The sequence below is a fragment of the Heloderma suspectum genome, chromosome 2, assembly GCF_057233095.1.
Source record: "Heloderma suspectum isolate Gila_16-S chromosome 2, 16-S_ref, whole genome shotgun sequence".
NCBI classification, from domain to species: Eukaryota; Metazoa; Chordata; class Lepidosauria; order Squamata; family Helodermatidae; genus Heloderma; species Heloderma suspectum.
Window position 1 is genome coordinate 344,150,461 of NC_139459.1, and position 18,296 is coordinate 344,168,756.

An 18,296-nucleotide genomic window follows, 5' to 3' on the forward strand; every position below is an offset into this window, starting at 1 on the left:
CTGTAAATAAAGGAAGCAGAGGGTTGGACCTGATAGGATGTCACAGTTATTCCTCTGCTGCGCTGGGGTTGAGAATGGCAAATTATCATGCCACACAAATAGGGTGGAGAATTTTGAGAGGCCACTTTTGCACAGCTCTAGTCCTCTCTATTACAAAGAAGGGTTAGAAAATTAAGTTCAATGACCCTCCCTCCAAACAGTGCCATCAGGACCAATGCTCCTTCAGAGGTGTTTCGAATGGAAGTGGAGACTCTTCTGGTGAAGGGAGTGATAGAACATGTCTTGAAGCACCGACTTCATGACAGGTTCTATTCCCGCTATTTCACCATTCTGAAATGGGATGGAGGCAATTGACTGATTCTGGATCTCGGAGAGGTAAACTTGTACATCACTCTCAAGTGCTTCCAAATGGTCACACTTGCCTCTATTCTTTCCCCACTCTGGGAAGGGGATTGGTTCATGTCAATAGATATGAAAGACACATATTTCCACATCTCTATCAATGACAGTCACCGATGTGTCTTTCAGTTCACAATTGGACCTGGTGTGTACCAGTTCCAAGTGTTGCCCTTCACTCTTACCATGGCACTGAAGGTTTTCAAAAAATGTATGGTTGTGGCCTATCTTCATGTCCAGGGGTGTTGGTGTACCCTTACATAGACAAGAGGCTACTGGTGGTGGCCATGAGAGTGGGGATCCTCAGGGCTTTGTCCCTTACTTGCTGCCTGCCACAACTTTTTGACCATTCACAGGTTCGATACAGTTTAGTGCCCATTACTTACATTCTACCATTTGTTTTTTCCCCCTTCTTGAGAAGGATTTAGCATTATCTTAAGAGTTTACTTGGTGGCAATTGATGCTTTTAAAGATCCAGTGGATGTTGTCTCGGTCTTTTCACACCCTCTGATCAAGCATTTTCTCTGGGGAGTCCCACAATCATTCTGCAGGCTTTGATGGCCAAGCCATTGAAACCACTAACTGCAGTGGGCTTTCCTTGTGGCAATTACACTGGTGCACAGGTCCAATGAACATTGCACTCTGAACATTGATTCACCTTATCTGATGTTTCACCATGACAAGGTGGTGCTCTGGCCTGATCTGACTTTTCTGCCTAAAGGTGTCTATGACTTTCATTTAAATCGGGACATTGTTTTGCCAGCATTTTTTTCCTTCACCCTCAACTTCTGTAAAAATTACTCATCACACCTTGGATGTCTGACATGAATGGCTTTCTACAAATCCTGGACTGAGAGTTTTCACAAGTTGCTTTGTCTGTTCCTCTGCTATGAGACCAAGTGACAGGGATTGCCAGTGTCTTCTGAGAGGTTATTCTCCTGGGTGTACCATCAAACTGGCCTATGAATTGTCAGGACTCTCATGCTCAGACCCTGTTTGGGCTCATTCCACCTGAGTGAGGGCTATGCTGGTGGCATTTAACAAAGGGGTTCCTCTTCTAGAACTGTGCCAGGCAGCTACATGGTCAAGGCCATCAACTGTTATCAGCCACTACAGGCTGGATATCCTGACTAGAGCTGATTGCTCTTTTGGATGTGCTGTTTTCTTGGCCATTCTACAATATGTCAGCTTGCCACTTACCCATATGTGTGATGCACAGAGACCACAAAGATGAAATACAGGTTGCTTACCTGTAACTGTAGTTTTTCAGGTGATCATCTGTGCATTCACACAACCCACTCACCATCCCCACTTTGGTAACGATGTTGATACCGAGAGTTCTCTCAATTCCAAGGCTGCTTTTAGTGGTCTCAGGGAACTGAGGGAACAGGCAGGAACCCACTAGGGACATGTGCACTGGGATGGCAGGGGAGGGTTCCTGCCAAAAATTCCTCACCTATAGAAGGTTCCCAATTGAGGCTCCATGCAGCTGCAGAGCACATATGTGTGAACACACAGATGGCCCTTGAAGACCAACCTGTCTTTCTGCCTGTTCAGTGGGTGGCTAACACGAACTCTCCAGTCAGTTCTGTGGTGTTCCACTGAGCCCCCACAACCTAATTCAAGTTTCCCCAGCACTTTCTCCTTGGCTGCCATTATAGGGAGGGCAGAGCATCACTTTACTGCTAACCGCTTACATGTTATGACGCAAATAAGTGAACATAAAATTGTAAGAAGTAAACAAAACTAAGTAACACTGCAAATTTAAAATAGCAACACAATACACTTGCAAAAGAGAAGACAAGTGGTATCATGTTTGAGGAATTTAAGGGAAGTTTATTACTCCCAAAATCATAGCTAGGAACTTTTGAAAAAATAATAACTGATCGTTAGAGAAATTCCGCTTATTGGAAACATGCCTAAGCAAGTTCATAAGAAATCATTTTAATATGAGAGGCAAAATATGGGAACTTCAGAATCCAACATCGGTTCTCAACAAGATGCAACATCTGTCCTCACAAAACATATCACCTCACCTGTTCTGTCATTGACTTCTGTATGCTCCCTTTTACTCCCAGCTCAGAAATGTCATTGGGTAAGAAACTTTACTCTTTAAAATGAAAGGCAATGCTCCTAGAAATAAAATTAGAAAGCTTTTGAAATATGTTTATTTCTAACAGCAAATTTGTATTTTTTGTGTGTTCTATGCTCTTATATCAAATGTGAATAATACAGAAATTGCTTAAGATTTTGAAGTAAAAGATGAAAAGGCACACCTGATCTCAGAGTCCTCGATTTAGAAAGTCTGTGTTAATACCAGGAATTTTGTAAACTTACCATTTTCATGGTGATACTTTGTTCAGGAATATAGCATGGAATACATTACCCACTGATTCATGATCAAGCTAAATAGAGAAATCCCATATCATACATCCTTAAGACAAGGACAAATCTGTCATATTATGGTCTAAGCATATGGGTTGGATCCAGGATCTGCCTTATATTGAGGGAATGGTTTCACTCACAGGAGGTGACTCTGCTCAATTTTCAGGGATTCCCGTTCCCCACATACCCACAGCTTACCCCATTCAGCAAGGTCCTCTGTGTAGCATTTTCAGGGGGCTGGGTGGGAGGAGGGGACCTTAATCTAGATACAAACTTAATTATTTTTTCTCATAGGGTATGTGTATAAGCTGTGCTTCTTCCTATCTTCACAGTGTAAGTGGCTAATGTACGTACATTCCAAAAAACTGACTGCCGGTCCAGTCATTATTTTTATCCCCCTCCTCATGCTTTGGCTGTTCACTTAAACTCAACATGTACATTTATTTTTTTAAATCTTCATTATCACTCTTTTTTAAAAAGCACAATTTGAAAGACTTGTATAGCTGATAGTGGGATGGGTGCATGATGACACAGGTGCCAGCCAGTCAGTGCTCTGCACAGCCAAACTCTGCTGCAAACTTCCAGAATTGCTTTGCCCTTAGAAGCTGCCTGTCAAGCCCGCCGTGTGTGTCCTGGCCCCCACAATTGCTGTGCTGCTGCTGCAGCCACCAGCCAATGCTGCTGTGAAGCTGCGCTTCGCTGTCCTCGTGCACCCCGTTTCCCAGCAGAAGCGTTCTCCTGCCAGCCTGCCAAACAGCCATTTGCAGGTGCCACGCCAGCCAAAGACATACTGCCGCCTGAGGCAGACCAGAAAATTGCCCCCGCCCCGTGTCCTTTCCCTGAAATGTAACTGCATGCTAGAAATCCAAACACGCACACAGGTCGGTCTTGAGCCAAGGAGGGGGGAGTAAAGGCAAGACGGCGGGCCGGAGGGAACTTCGCAGAGGGGAACGAAACAAATGCGGCAGCTCTAAGGGGCTCCACTTGCCCATCTCCAGCACAACACAGATGCCATTGAAATTGTTCAGTCTAGGCTTTATGTCTTTCATGAAGAGGCACGTTTCGTTGGCCGTGCTCATGCTGTTTGCTCAGGAGCCAGGAGGAAGACCCGGGCGGCGGCGGGAGATTGAGTTCCACCACCTCTTCTGTAAAGCAATAATACTTTATTCTAGGAAGACGGGGGTGGGCTTGTCAGCAGCACTTTTAACCGACAAGGAGGCACACACATGGCGATCCCCTTCCCCTGTAACTCAGGCTTGCTTTCTCCCCAGTTCTCCGCCCCAGTGGAGAAGGAAAGCTGATCGCAGATCTCTCTAAGGAGGGATGGGGAGGAGAGGAAGCCTGGGCGTGGTGATTAAAATAGGCCGAGACTTCGACTGCTACACCTTCCCGCTCCCTTCTCCTCCCTGCACTGGGCTCCTAAAAAAACCCGGAGCGGCCGCTTGCTTTCTTATTATTTTAAAATGCGTAATGCCTGCTTTCATTCTCCTCCTCCCTCACTAAAGCAGCCCTCCCCCCAAATCCTACGTGCGCTGCTTTCACACAAGCCCATGCACGCGCTCCCCTCTGTCTCCAGCAAGCATGTGCTGTGTTACCCCTTTGGTCAACTAGACTAGCCCACTTGCTCTGCACACGGGGGGTGCGGGGAGCGATGGGGGGGCAGCACTAAGCGGGCCGGCAGGAAGAAGGAGAGGGGGGACCTGCTGATGAGGGCTGGCAGGGGCGGGGTGGCGCGGAGCAGGAGCTGTTAGCAGGGCAGCCCCAAGCGCTGTTCCACACTGAAAGGCCGCATTCGGCACAGGAGCGCGGCTGTGGGCCCTGTCTACCGCTCCTTGTAGCACACCGCCAGATGTGGGTGCCTGGCTTCTCAAAATGAACAGGCCAGCCTTGTGCAGGCTGATGGGAACCTGTTTCTGCTGGAAAACATGCCACACATGCATTGCTTTCCTCACGCACCCCATCCCTGCAGTTATTCTGACGAAGATGATCGCTCTCTGTGCGTGGAGAGGCTTTAATCTTCCCCCTCAGCACTCCTGACCCAGATCACTGTATTCTTGCTGCTAACAGTGTGCGAGTGTGTGTGAAAGAGAGGGAGTGAATGTGTGACGGAACGTGCGTCTGCATGTGCGGTGTACATCTATGAGAGAGAGTACGAAATGTGTACGTCTATGAGAGAGAGTATGAGGTCCGTGTCATTGCCCCATTGACTTGTGCGGCCCCCGAAGGATTCAGCAGGGGCCAGCACGCCTCCCAGACCTTGAGCAGCTCTACACCAGCCTAAAATCCCGCATTTAAAATGGGGCTTTCTGCTTCCGTTTTAAATGCAGGATCACAGCGGACTCCCTTGGCGCACGCTCCTCTTATTGCAGCTTTCCCTTTTTCACCAACGGAACTCAAGCAGAACACAAGCAGGGTAGTTTAATAGCTCATTAGCTCTGATCTATTTAAAAATGGAATAAAGGTAATTTAGTGCGGGAGACACCCTGGAGGTTGCATCTAAAGGGCCCGCAAACCTCTGTGAGTGAGCAATCTTAACAGCAGGTGAAAGCTCTGTGTGAAGAAGCCCCTTAAAAGGTTGCCCATCCCTGTTGGAGGGAGTTACCGGGGAAGATGACACCCCCCTCTTCCCCCTGCCCCCAGCTGTGAGAAGCAGTGCCTAAAATATCACAAAGGAGGGGTCTTTTGTCCAATGGGGTTGTTGCCCTTAAGGGCACTGGTGGCTGGGTCACTGGCTGAGCTAAGCCAGCCAAAAATTAAGCCAAAAAAGAGGCAGAAAATGGGATGGTGTAAAAGCCAAAACAGTCCCTTTATATTAAAAAGGATGCCAAAAATAGTGGCATGTGTTAGAAACACTTGAGGACAATATTTTAGGACTAAAACCCTTGCAATATTATATTATTATCCCCATAATGCCCAGAACACATCCGGAACGGAATGGAATGGCCTGGAACGGCCACTTCCGAATGAGCAAAATCAACCAAATGCAGCAGTCACACATAACTCCAGGACAGGGATGCAATAAGCCATAAAATGTCCACAGAAGCCACGTTGCAATACCTGTTTCGGGCCATAGCCCATACTGAAGAAAAATGGCTCAGAACGGCACCTTCTGGGTGAGCCAAATCAATCACACTCACCAGTCGCGCTGGACTAGATGGGACACATGTAATAAGCTCCAAAACCTCCACGGAAACCATGTGTCAGTAGCCATTCCGGGCTATATTCCATATTACGCCAAACACTTCGGAACAGCAACTTCCAAGTGAGACCTCACAGGGTTGTTGCAAGAACAAAATTAGGGGAGACCATTATATTTCACCATGAGCTTCTTGAAGGTAGGTGGGATATAAATGTAGCAATTAAATAAATGTTATGTTGCCAGAGGCATGAGGTAAAGACTGGGTTCAGACATCACATGGGTTATTGTGTCATCTGTTGGGACTTTTTTTTAACTCACAATGGCTTATTTGGCCGAAATAACTTACTCTGCTAACCCACAGTCTACATTAGGGGTTATTTAACTCATTGTGCCCCTTCATGGATCACTGCCTTGTTGTGGCGAAGGAGCTTGCGTAACTCAGTGAAGCCATAAGCTATGCCGTGCAGGGCCACCCAAGACGGACAGGTCATGGTGGAGAGTTCTGACAAAATGTGGTCCACTGGAGAAGGAAATGGCAACCCACTCCAGTATTCTTGCCAAGAAAACCCCATGGAACATATCACAAGGCTAAAAGATATGATGCTGGAAGATGAGCCCCTCAGGTCGGAAGGTGTCCAATATACTACTGGGGAAGAGCAGAGGGTATTTCCAAGTAGTGCCAGAAAGAGTGAAGCGGCTGGGCCAAAGCCGAAAGGACACTCAGCTGTGGATGTGTCTGGTGGTGAAAAGAAAATCCGATGCTGTAAAGAACAATATTGTTTAGGAACCTGGAATGTAAGATCAGTGAATCAAGGTAAGCTGGAGGTGGTCAAACATGAGATGGCAAGACTGAACATGAACATCAACATCTTGGGAATCAGCGAACTAAAATGGACAAGCATGGGCAAATTTAATTCAGGTGACCATCATATCTACTCCTGTGGGCAAGAATCCCTTAGAAGAAATGGAGTAGCACTCATAGTCAACAAAAGGGTGGGAAAAGCAGTACTGGGGTACAATCTCAAAAACGATAGAATGATCTCAGTACGAATCCAAGGCAAACCATTCAACATCACAGTAATTCAAGTCTATGCCCCAACCACTGATGCCGAAGAAGCTGAGGTTGATCGGTTCTATGAAGATCTACAACACCTTCTAGAACTAACACCAAAAAAATATGTCCTCCTCATCATAGGGGATTGGAATGCTAAAGTAGGAAGTCAAGAAATCATCGGGTTAACAGGCAAGCATGGCCTTGGTGTACAAAATAAAGAAGGACAAAGGCTAATAGAGTTTTGCCAAGAGGACACGCTGATCATAGCAAACACTCTTTTCCAACAGTACAAGAGGCAACTCTACACATGGACATCACCAGATGGTCAATATCGAAATCAGATTGATTATGTCCTTTGCAGCCAAAGATGGAGAAGCTCTATACAGTCAGTCAAAACAAGACCTGGAGCTGACTGTAGCTCAGATCATGAGCTTCTTGTTGCAAAATTTCGGCTGAAATTGAAGAACGTAGGGAAAACCACTAAACCATTCAGGTATGACCTAAATCATATTCCTTATGAATATACAGTGGAGGTGAGGAATAGATTTAAGGGATTAGACCTGATAAGAGTGCCTGAGGAACTATGGACGGAGGTCCGTAACATTGTTCAGGAGGCAGCAACTCAGTCCATCCCAAAGAAAAAGAAATGCAAGAAAGCAAAGTGGCTGTCTGATGAGGCTTTACAAGTAGTTGAAGAAAGAAGGGAAGCGAAAAGCAAGGGAGAAAGGGGAAGATATATCCAACTGAATGCAGAGTTCCAGAGAATAGCAAGGAGAGACAAGAAGGCCTTCTTAAATGAACAATGCAAAGAAATTGAGGAAAACAACAGAATGGGAAAGACTAGAGATTTCTTCAAGAAAATCGGAGATCTCAAGGGAACGTTTTGTGCAAAGACTGGCATGATAAAGGACAAAGAAGGCAGGGACCTAACAGAAGCAGATGAGATTAAGAAGAGGTGGAAAGAATACACAGAAGAACTATACAGGAAAGATCTGAATGTCCCTGATAGCCATGATAGTGCGGTCACTGAACCTGAGCCGGACATCCTCGAGAGTGAAGTCAAGTGGGCCTTAGGAAGCATTACTAACAACAAAGCTAGCGGAGATGACAGTATTCCAGCTGAGCTATTTAAAATCTTAAAAGATGATGCTGTTAAAGTGCTGCATTCAATATGCCAACAAATTTGGAACACTCAACAGTGGCCGCAAGACTGGAAAAGGTCACTTTACATTCCAATTCCAAAGAAGGGCAATGCCAAAGAGTGTTCAAACTACTGTACAATTGTGCTCATTTCACATGCTAGCAAGGTGATGCTCAAAATCCTACAAGCTAGGCTTCCAGCAGTATGCGAACCGAGAACTACTGGAAGTACAAGCTGGGTTTCAAAGAGGCAGAGGAACTAGAGGTCAAATCGCCAACTTTCGCTGGATCATGGAGAAAGCAAGAGAATTCCAGAAAAACGTCTATTTCTGCTTCATTGACTACACTAAAGCCTTTGATTGTGTGGATCACAACAAACTCTGGCAAATTCTTAAAGAGATGGAGGTACCAGACCACCTTACCTGTCTCCTGAGAAACCTGTACGAGGCTCAAGAAGCAACACTAAGAACAACACTAAGAACATGGAACAACCGCTCAAGTTCATATTCATTGCATCGGTGATGCTATCTAGCCATCTCATCCTCTGCCGTCCCCTTCTCCTTTTGCCTTCAATCTTTCCCAGCATCAGGGTCTTTTCCAGTGAGTTTTCTCTTCGCAAATATTTGGCCAAAATATTTGAGCTTCAGCTTCAGTATCTGTCCTTCCAATGAGCACTCAGGGTTGATTTCCTTTAGGATGGACTGATTTGACCTCCTTGCAGTCCAGGGGACTTGTAAGAGTCTTCTCCAGCACCACAGTTCGAAAGCATCAATTCTTCGGCGCTCAGCCTTCCTTACAGTCCAGCTCTCACAGCCATACGTTACTACTGGGAAAACCATAGCTTTGATTAGACGGACCTTTGTCGGCAAGGTGATGTCTCTGCTTCTTATTATGCTGTCTAAGTTTGCCAAAGCTTTCCTCCCAAGGAGCAAGCGTCTTTTAAAAATTTCATGGCTACCGTCACCGTCTGCGGTGATCTTGGAGCCCAAGAAAATAAAATTTGTCACTGCTTCCATTTCTTCCCCTTCTATATGCCAGGAAGTGATGGGAACAGATGCCATGGTCTTAGTGTTTTTAATGCTGAGTTTCAAACCAGCTTTTGCACTCTCCACTTTCACCCTCAACAAGAGGCTCTTTAGATCCTCTTTGCTTTCTGCCATTAGGGTGGTATTGTCTGCGTATCTGAGTGTCAGGGTGGACACTGAGTCCATAGAATCCCAGAGTAGTTCTGATTCAGAGGAAGAGCAGTCGCTCCTGGGAGAGGAGCGCGCCCCTTCTTCCCTGGGCCTGCAGCTGACAGAGATTCCTCCCACCCACATTCCTAGATTAGAAAGCAGTCCAGGGAGTGACCCAGCACAGATAGCAGACTGGGTGGATGTGCGGCGCAGACGCAGAGAGCGGCGCCAAAGGGAGGGCGCGGAAAGGAGGCGTAGTGCCCGGTTCGCGCTCAAAGAACGGTTGCGCCCAGAGGATCCAAGGGAAAAGGGGAGGGATTCTCCCTAGTCCTTATATTCAGGGGTCTGCCAGTAATTGCCTTTCAAACAGGGACCAACTGTTCCAACGTAGGGCATAGGGATGCTGCTGCTCAGATCTAGTTGCTACCTGTAGAGTTGTTAAGTTATAAAAGAAGAATAAAGCTTTGAAAAGAATCCCTTTGTCTGTGTCTGGACTTGGCTACTGGATTAGACTGAGAGAGCCCTCCAAGGAGCCCTTGACACATCCCGCCCATTACTGAATCTAGGTACTGATTCAGGACTTGCACAGCTTCTCCTGATTCAGATGTCACAAGGAGACAGAGCTGCAAGTCATCAGCATACTGATGGCACTTGGCTCCAAATCCCCTAATGACCGCTCCCAGTGGCTTCATATAGATGTTAAATAACACTGGGGACAAGATGGTACCCTGTGGCACCCCATAGCTCAATTGCCAAGGAATAGTCGCTCAATGTTATGCTCTGAAATGGGCCGCGTAGGTAGGACCGGAACCACTGTAGCACAGTGCCTCCAATACCCATCCCAGGGGTCAATTCAGGAGGATCCCATGGTCAATGGTATCAAACGCCAACGAGAGATCGAGCAGAATTAACAGGGTTGCACTCCCCCTGTCCCTCAATAAAAGTCATCCATTAGGGCGACCAAGGCTGATTCAATCCCGTAACCAGGACAAAACCTAGACTGAAATGGGTCTAGATAATCAGTATCCTCCAAGAGTGCCACATGTCACAAGGACACATGGTAAGAATAGGGACTGGGCCCTGTTTCTGCTTTGTGGCAGGTAAACGTACAAGTTACAACATGGAAGGGATGAGCAATATGAAGGAAGCAATCTTAGAAGATATTTTGTTAACAAGATTGAATAGAAATTACAGCAAGCTGTTTATTTACTTGTCACATTTCTATACCACCCAATTGTCAGTTCTTGCCAGCTGACCACAGCTGGCAGCGATAACTCACTGGCTGATCATAAACCTGTCCAATGCTGAGAGAGGAGAAAGGAGGCTGAAGCGGGAAACTTTACCAGTTCTGTCAAATCCAAGGCAATGTGGCAAAGAGAGGTCCATTTTCCAGTCCAAAGTCCAAAACACAAGGGAACATGAGCAGGTTCAGGTTCGGGGTCAAGGCGAGGCTGACAAGATCCAGCGTGTGAAAACAACATTGTTCTCCAGCAGCTTTGTCCCTGCCTGCTTCCTGCTTTTAGCTACAGTGTCCTGAAGCGGCTGCATGCAGTCAGTCCTCTTGCTTCTGAGAGTGTCTCTGTCTACATTGTTCTCTTACATGCAGCCACCTTCACTCTGCTGGGGTTGGTGGAACTTCAACCTCTGAATCCTCTGGGGAGGCTGCAGCTAGGCACAGAACATCCACAGGATGTGAGGGGGCTTGGGCTCCTTCTGTGCTGGTCCATTCCTCTGAGTCTAGAGCCTGCCATTCTTCTTGGAGGAGTCCGAGAGACGCATGACACCAATAGCCAAAGCTCTCTGGGTGGTTCACAACAATTAAAACCATAAAAGACACCATAAAATAGAATATAAAATATAAATGTTTTAAATTTCAGTATAAAAGTACAAACCAAAATAAAATCAATGCAGAAATTTAAAATACAACAACAGATTTAAAACAACAAAACTAAAAGACTAAGAGAGAAATCCTATGTCCCCTTGTATTACCCCTGCAGTAGGCCTCTTAATTTAGAGGTGCCAAGATAGTGATAAGTGAGATCCAGGTTTGCTTACAGGAGACGTTATTGAGTACTTACAGCACACAGGCGTACCCAATGGTTGGACCAGACAGCTTCTCTGAACCCAGCTGAGAATGAGCTGAGATTAGCGAGGGATGCTAAAAGCAACAAAAAGGCTTTCTTCAGATACATGCATAGTAAAAGACGGAGGAACGAAATGGTGGTTCAACTATTAAATAAGGATGACAAAATGCTAACAGATGACAAAGAAAAGGCAGCAGTACTCAATTCCTACTTTGGCTCAGTCTTCTCCCAAAAGAGGGTCCATGACCCCCCTGGCAAAGGTGAAGTACAGGCTGAAGGGGCAGGATTGCAGCTTGAGATAGATAGGCGTATGGTTAAGGAACACCTAATTACTTTGAATGAGTTCAAATCTCCAGGGCCAGATGAACTGCATCCTAGAGTCATAAAGGAACTGGCAGAAGAACTATCAGAACCATTGTCTATTATCTTTGAGAAATCATGGAGGACGGGGGAAGTGCCAGGTGACTGGAGGAGGGCTAATATTGTCCCTATCTTCAAAAAGGGTAAAAAGGAGGAACCTGGGAACTACAGACCAGTCAGTCTGAAATCAGTCCTGGGAAAATTCTGGAGCAGATGATAGAGCAATCCATCTGTAAGCACCTTGAAAACAATGCAGTGATTACTCCAAGCCAACATGGATTTGTCAAGAACAAATCCTGCCAGACAAATCTGATCTCATTTTTTGATCAGGTAACCTCCCTTGTGGTCTGTGGGAATGCTGTGGACATAGTATACCTGGACTTCAGCAAAGCTTTCGACAAAGTGCCCCATGATATCCTGATGAGCAAACTAGCTCAAAGTGGGCTAGATGAAACAATGACCAGGTGGATCCACAGTTGGCTACAGAATCAGACTTAAAGAATGCTTATCAATGGGATCGTCTCAAACTGGGGAGAGGTAACGAGCTGGGTACCGCAGAGCTCAGTCCTGGGCCCAGTGCTCTTCAATGTTTTTATGAAAGACTTGGATGAGGAGGTGCAGGAAATGCTGATCAAATCTGCAGATGACACAAAATTGGGCAGGATAGCTAATACTTTGGAAGACAGAAACAAAATTCAAAGTAATCTTGATAGACTGGAGTGCTGGGCAGAAAGCAACAGAATGAAATTTAATAGGGATAAATGCCACATTCTGCACCTAGGAAAAAGAAACCAAATGCACACTTACAAGATGGGCAATACTTGGCTCAACAACACTGCAAGCGAGAAGGATCTTGGAATTGTTGTCAATCACAAGCTGAATATGAGCCAACAACATGATGTGGCTGCAAAAAAGGCAAATGCTATTTTGGGCTGCATTAATAGAAGCATAGCTTCCCAATCCCGGGAAGTACTAGTTCCCCTCTACTCAGCACTGGTTAGGCCTCATCTGGAGTACTTTGTCCAGTTCTGGGCACCACACTTGAAGAAGGATGCAGACCAGCTGGAGAGGGTTGAGAGGAGGGTAACAAAGATGATCAGGGGACTGGAAACAAAGCCCTATGAAGAGAGACTGTAAGAACTGGGCATGTTTAGCCTTGAGAAGAGAAGACTGAGGGGAGATATGATAGCACTCTTCAAGTACTTGGAAGGTTGTCCCAGAGAGGAAGGGCAGGATCTCTTCTCGATCATCCCAGAATGCAGGATGAGGAATAATGGGCTCAAGTGACAGGAAGCCAGATTCCAGCTGAACATCAGGAAAAAACCTCCTGACTGTTGGAGCAATACGACAATGGAACCAATTCCCTAGGGAGGTGGTGGGCTCTCCCACACCAGAAGAATTCAAGACGAGGCTAGACAGCCATCTGTCAGGGATGCTCTGACTTGGATTCCTGCACTGAGCAGGGGGTTGGAGTCGATGGCCTTGTAGGCCCCTTCCAACCCCACTATTCCAAGATTCTATGATCACATTGGCCAGTCCCCATTAAAAGTCTTGCTGCCCTATTTACAGAGTACAAAACAACAGTACAAGTCAAGCATGATCAGAATACAATAGGCCTAATAATCAACTTAAGATCCATCTGTTTAAGGCTGATAATTCTGTCTCCCTAGTTTTACTAAATCAGTTGAAAAATATATACTCTTGATGTTAACTAATTATAGTGACAATTCTGAGATTATTCGCAAAATCCTTTCCTTCTTCTTTAAAAGTGATTTGGTTGCTTCTTCACCTTTAGACATCTGATTAATTTTAAATATACAAACTACAAATAAAATGCATGTGAATTTGTTAAGTGCTTAGACTTTATTTTATGGTTTCATGAATGCTTCATAGTGCTTTTTGCTCACTTGCTCCACCATGTTGAAAATAATGTGCTTTATATTTAAATAAAAATAATGTGCCTTATATTTAAATTTTCTCATGTGAACTGGAACTGAAGTGGATTGAACTTCAGTTTTCAATTCTGCTGCAGATCCAATGGAGTTTTATGCTGCACCTCGAGGAGCTGGCTTTGGCTTCATCATTTAAATATGCACAGTTTCCTCCATCTCCAAGGACCTCCAACCTGGGACACAAACAGGAGTTAAGCAAGAGTCAAATGTTTCTCAAGAGCAACAAACGAACGCCCTGACATCCTGGGAGAATGAAGCTCAGATTTGCAAGGTGGAAAACACATACAAAAAGAAAAGCATAATTTACAATTGGTTAACCATGCATAATTTGGGGAGGGTGCACAGATCATAATCTGCTTGCTGATGTTTCCTAAAAGGTCACACAGATACCCAGTTCCAACTTTCCCCCATGATTATATCAGAAAGCCATTGCACTAGCAGAAAATGTTATGCTGGGACAGTCTTGACCAGCCCTCCTGAGCGGCTTTCAAATTGCCACGATGATTAACTGCCATTGGAAAACGCCTATCATTCAAGAGACCATTACATAAAAGTGGGCAACCCATCCTTGTTAGGATGGCTATTTCCTGGGAAGGAAGGCAGCTGCAGGAGCTGAAGCAGCAACCTCAGCCAAGTAGGCATGTAAAGCCATCTAATACTGTCAAGTCCTTCGTTTATGGAGCTTAGTAATGTCAATTTTGACAGGCAGCAGCTCTTCAGTATTTCTGAGAGGTCTTTCCCATCACCTCCTACCTGACCCTTTTAACTGGAGGTGCCAGGGAACCTGGGGCCCTCTGCCTACAAAGCATGTCCTCTATCACTGAGCCAGGCCCTTCCTCTGGAAGCTACAGCCCCTGGAAACTACGGTCCTCTTCCTCCATTAGAGGAGACATAGCAGATGATCCTTCCAGCTCTGTAAATTCAATGACTGGATACTTGCACTCCAGAAGGAGATCAAAATAACTTCTTCAGGATATATTTGATTTCAAAGTGAGCTATCAGCAAGACAAAGGGGACCTCTTTATAAGCAGGATGTTATTTCCTGTATAAAATCAAGGGGTGCTTTCCAGGATATGGTAGAATATACACATGTGGTCACCTGCATCTTTAAGGTGAATAAATAATAGTGTTAAGGGTGTTCTGTGTCTGCTTTCAAGGGAGTACGCAGGTTTGGCAAAACATCCAAAGTAGGTCTGGAGATCCCTGTACACCTGCTTAAAAGGTTTCAAAGCCAGCATCTGGAGTGTCATGAGGGACCCTCCTGTCTAGGAAAGAACAAATCCCCACTAGGCATATATACAAGCCCATACATGCAAAGGTGCTTGCAGAGTCAAAGCTATTGTCCAAAGGGGACAATGCACCGAGAACAGATTCTAGCATTCCTCAGATATATGGTTTCCACAGCCACAATCAACTTAGGGGCAAACTAGTCACGACAACACAATGCACACTGTATTCCACACTTGTATTCCGCACATTGTATTCCACAATGCACATTGCATTCCATTTATCACATTTCTATTTTGTTGATGTTCAGTCATTAAGTCGTGTCCGACTCTTCGTGACCCCATGGACCATAGCATGCCAGGCCTTCCTGTCCTCCGCTCTCTCCCGGAGTGTGCTCAAGTTCATATTCATTGCATTGATGATGCTATCTAGCCATCTCATCCTCTGCCATCCCCTCCAAAGCTCTCTGAGTGATTCACAACAGAGTGGTTCATCCTGTGATTGTTCTGGTGTTATCTCAATCACTGCCGTGCTCATAGTTTCACTATCTCCTGGCTCAACTCATTTTTCATATATTTTCCAGGAAGCGATGATGCCCACAACTGATGTATGTCCAAGATGGACCAGAGCACTCACACAACTAGTGGGGGAGAAAAGCTCCCTCCTTTATGGAGACCATCATACATAAATCCACATGTAAGCTAACCGCAACCATCCATGACAAACAATGTTTGAGTCCACCTTCAGAGATGCAATGAAACTGGACTTTGTACTCAGTTCTTCAGATACTACCCATCTAAGATGAGGGATCACATACAATGTATTTTACTCAAAATTACATCCATAAAAGCTTTAACAGTGTCACTCAGGTCCCCTTTTAGGTTCAAGTGCTGGGTACAAAGAGCTTATAAGGAAGCTATGGAATGGAATGGGAGTGACACTTTGGTTCATAACCAGGCCTCTCTTTCCTTGAGGGCAGAAGGTTTTGCTGCCTGCAGCGTGCGATGCAGACCGTCATGCTGACAAAGCTGTGGTCAAGTTGTGGAACAATAGTAAGAGAAGAAGATACAATGTTACTCCTCACAGCTAGCAGCTCCATGAGTCTGGAACGTTCCCATATACCCTGATAGGTAACATCAGCTGCCTAAAACTATGACCGCTTGCCCCACTGTTTTTGCAGGTTTCTGCCCACCCAATATGTCTTTCACCAATTCAGAACCAAATGTCTAGTTGACAACTGAAAAAGGAAAAGGCCAATCAGAAGGCAAGAAAGTTTAGGGCAGTCAGTGAATTAAAAAGCAACTGATCCATAGGAGAGGGACTTTGGTTAATTTCTTTCTGTTGTTTGTTCTGTTTTGCATAGCTCTTGCATTTGCAAACACATTTTTGCTAATTTTGAGGCCTTTGGGGTCATAGTTGGCATGTCTGCCTTCTTTTTGAGAGAACAAAGAAATTCTTACTTTGACCATGTCTCTTCTTCAGTTTTTAAGGCTGCACCTGGCTATCGTTTCTGAACTAGCTTTTGGGGGGCTAGATGCCTAGCTTTTGAGCAGCTTGATTCAGTTTTCTCAAACTATTTTATTTTACTCAGTGAAGCTCAGATTTCACTGCCCTTTTCTATTTTACAACATTTTCTCCACTTCCTACCTGGATTAGTTTGTCCTAACTGGACTTCGCTGAGTTCTACACCTTGGATTCTAGGAGAGGTCTCTTTCAACCTTGCTCTGGACCCACAAAAGCCTGCTCTGCTTGGGATAGGTAGCTATACCTTCCTTTTAATCCCCCCTCCCCTTTTTCTTCCTTCCCTCTCTCTCAAAGTTTGGACCATACTGCTATACACTTGAAAGCTTCCAGCATTGCATTTAACTAGTTTAGAGTGGTGGAAGTTTAAGTGGACCTAAGTAACAATTCAAACTGCTGCTAGTTAGGCCAACTATAACTTTTATATGTCATACAGTTCCCCTAACATTGTTTTCTAATAGGCCTTATCAGGAGTTAAATGGTAGTGTATTTTGCACAGTGTAATCTTTGCATATAACTTGTGTGGTTCATGAGTACAAATGTATATTCTTTGTAATCACTGCATGTTTCATATTTTACTTCTGTATGTGATGTTCTTTTGCATTTGTTTCTATAAACCATATCTTGACTTTTTGTGTAGTATATTTTCATCTGCTTAACAAGTTGAAAAGAGTATTCACTGTTTTCCTGCTTAAGTTAAAAAATATATATTTTTAAATAGCCTGAAGTCAGGTCTGGTTACTCTCTTGCCCACTGGGGCAAAGTCAGAACCTCATTTTAAACAGGACCCATCCCATAAGCCAGAGATGGCTGAATTCTGCATTTCCCAGGCATAGTCTGTGCTCCAGACACTAACAGGGGGTTGGACTTGATGGCCTTGTAGGCCCCTTCCAACCCTACTATTCTATGATTCTATGAACCAGGGTCCAGAATTCTCCAACCCTCTCATGGATTATTAGGATTTATAATTAATTTGGCATCAACCTTGAAATAGTAAGGGTTTCACAAGTATACAGCACGTGTGCTCAGATGCTATGTGGCCAAGTGCAGTTCCTGAAAATTCCACCCCAGGGACAGATCAACAGGATTCTTTTGTATTTCCAGGATCTTCTTGAGTCAGGAATACTATTCATTATATACAAAATACACATGAACACTCATTACTTCTTTTCCTTTGATGTAGAATGATGCATACTTTTTAAAGTAAAATCTTGATTAAAATTGGCAGTACCACCAGGGTGCTCCAGTGTGGCCTGATTCAGCCCACAGGATGCCAGTTGGCCCTCTCTGCCATAAGGTGTAGTATTACACACGGAAGACATTTCATATTGAGGTCTCACCCCTGAAAACTAAAGAAGTTAGAGGACTCACGTTGAATCATCTCCATTTAGCCATTTCCAGGGCTGACCCAAGTCTCTCCTGAGGCCGAACCAACAGTCGTCGTGCCCTCTAAGACGCATCACAAAATCCTTTAAAGACCAGAAGAGACTGATGTTAGAACCCTGAGCTACTGGATTCATAGGCCAACAATTTAGCAATTGAATGTATGCATATGTTTTTATTTAAAATAACCAAGCAAATGATTGAAAAGAAATCTCACCTTCTTAGATTCTCTACCAACTGTCACCACCACAGCATACCTGGGGCTATTAATGCAGGATATTCACTTTTAAGTGATATAAATGTTGTTAAGTATCCGGGGGGGGGCACAGACTGTGGCTTAGTTATTGTTTTGAACCTTGGCAGCTCCTGTAGAGTTGGGAGTAGCAACAGTGGGTGGAGCTTCTGCTAAGTTCTTCACTTCTGTGTGTGATAAATAAGAACAGTTGTGTTTGAGGCCTGCTGATTCTTACAGAAATTCCC

At 44.9% G+C, this 18,296-nt stretch overlaps 1 protein-coding gene across 4 annotated transcripts in view; it reads right to left on the reverse strand.

The window, feature by feature from the left end:
- LOC146355310 (C-type lectin domain family 2 member D-like) overlaps positions 1-18,296 on the reverse strand; it is a 47,204-nt gene that overhangs the window by 12,295 nt on the left and 16,613 nt on the right. For 2 of the 4 annotated variants that reach the window (XM_084830447.1, XM_084830448.1), the window contains exons 5-6: positions 17,805-17,902; positions 7-13,858 (exon numbers count right to left, since the gene is read on the reverse strand). In XM_084830447.1, coding sequence (XP_084686573.1) covers positions 13,744-13,858; positions 17,805-17,902 — 213 coding nt within the window. In that variant the 3' untranslated portion in view covers positions 7-13,743. Of the gene's footprint in view, positions 1-6; positions 13,859-17,804; positions 17,903-18,296 lie in introns of those variants that run through there. The other 2 variants (XR_014787149.1, XM_084830449.1) reach the window with 2 other exon arrangements.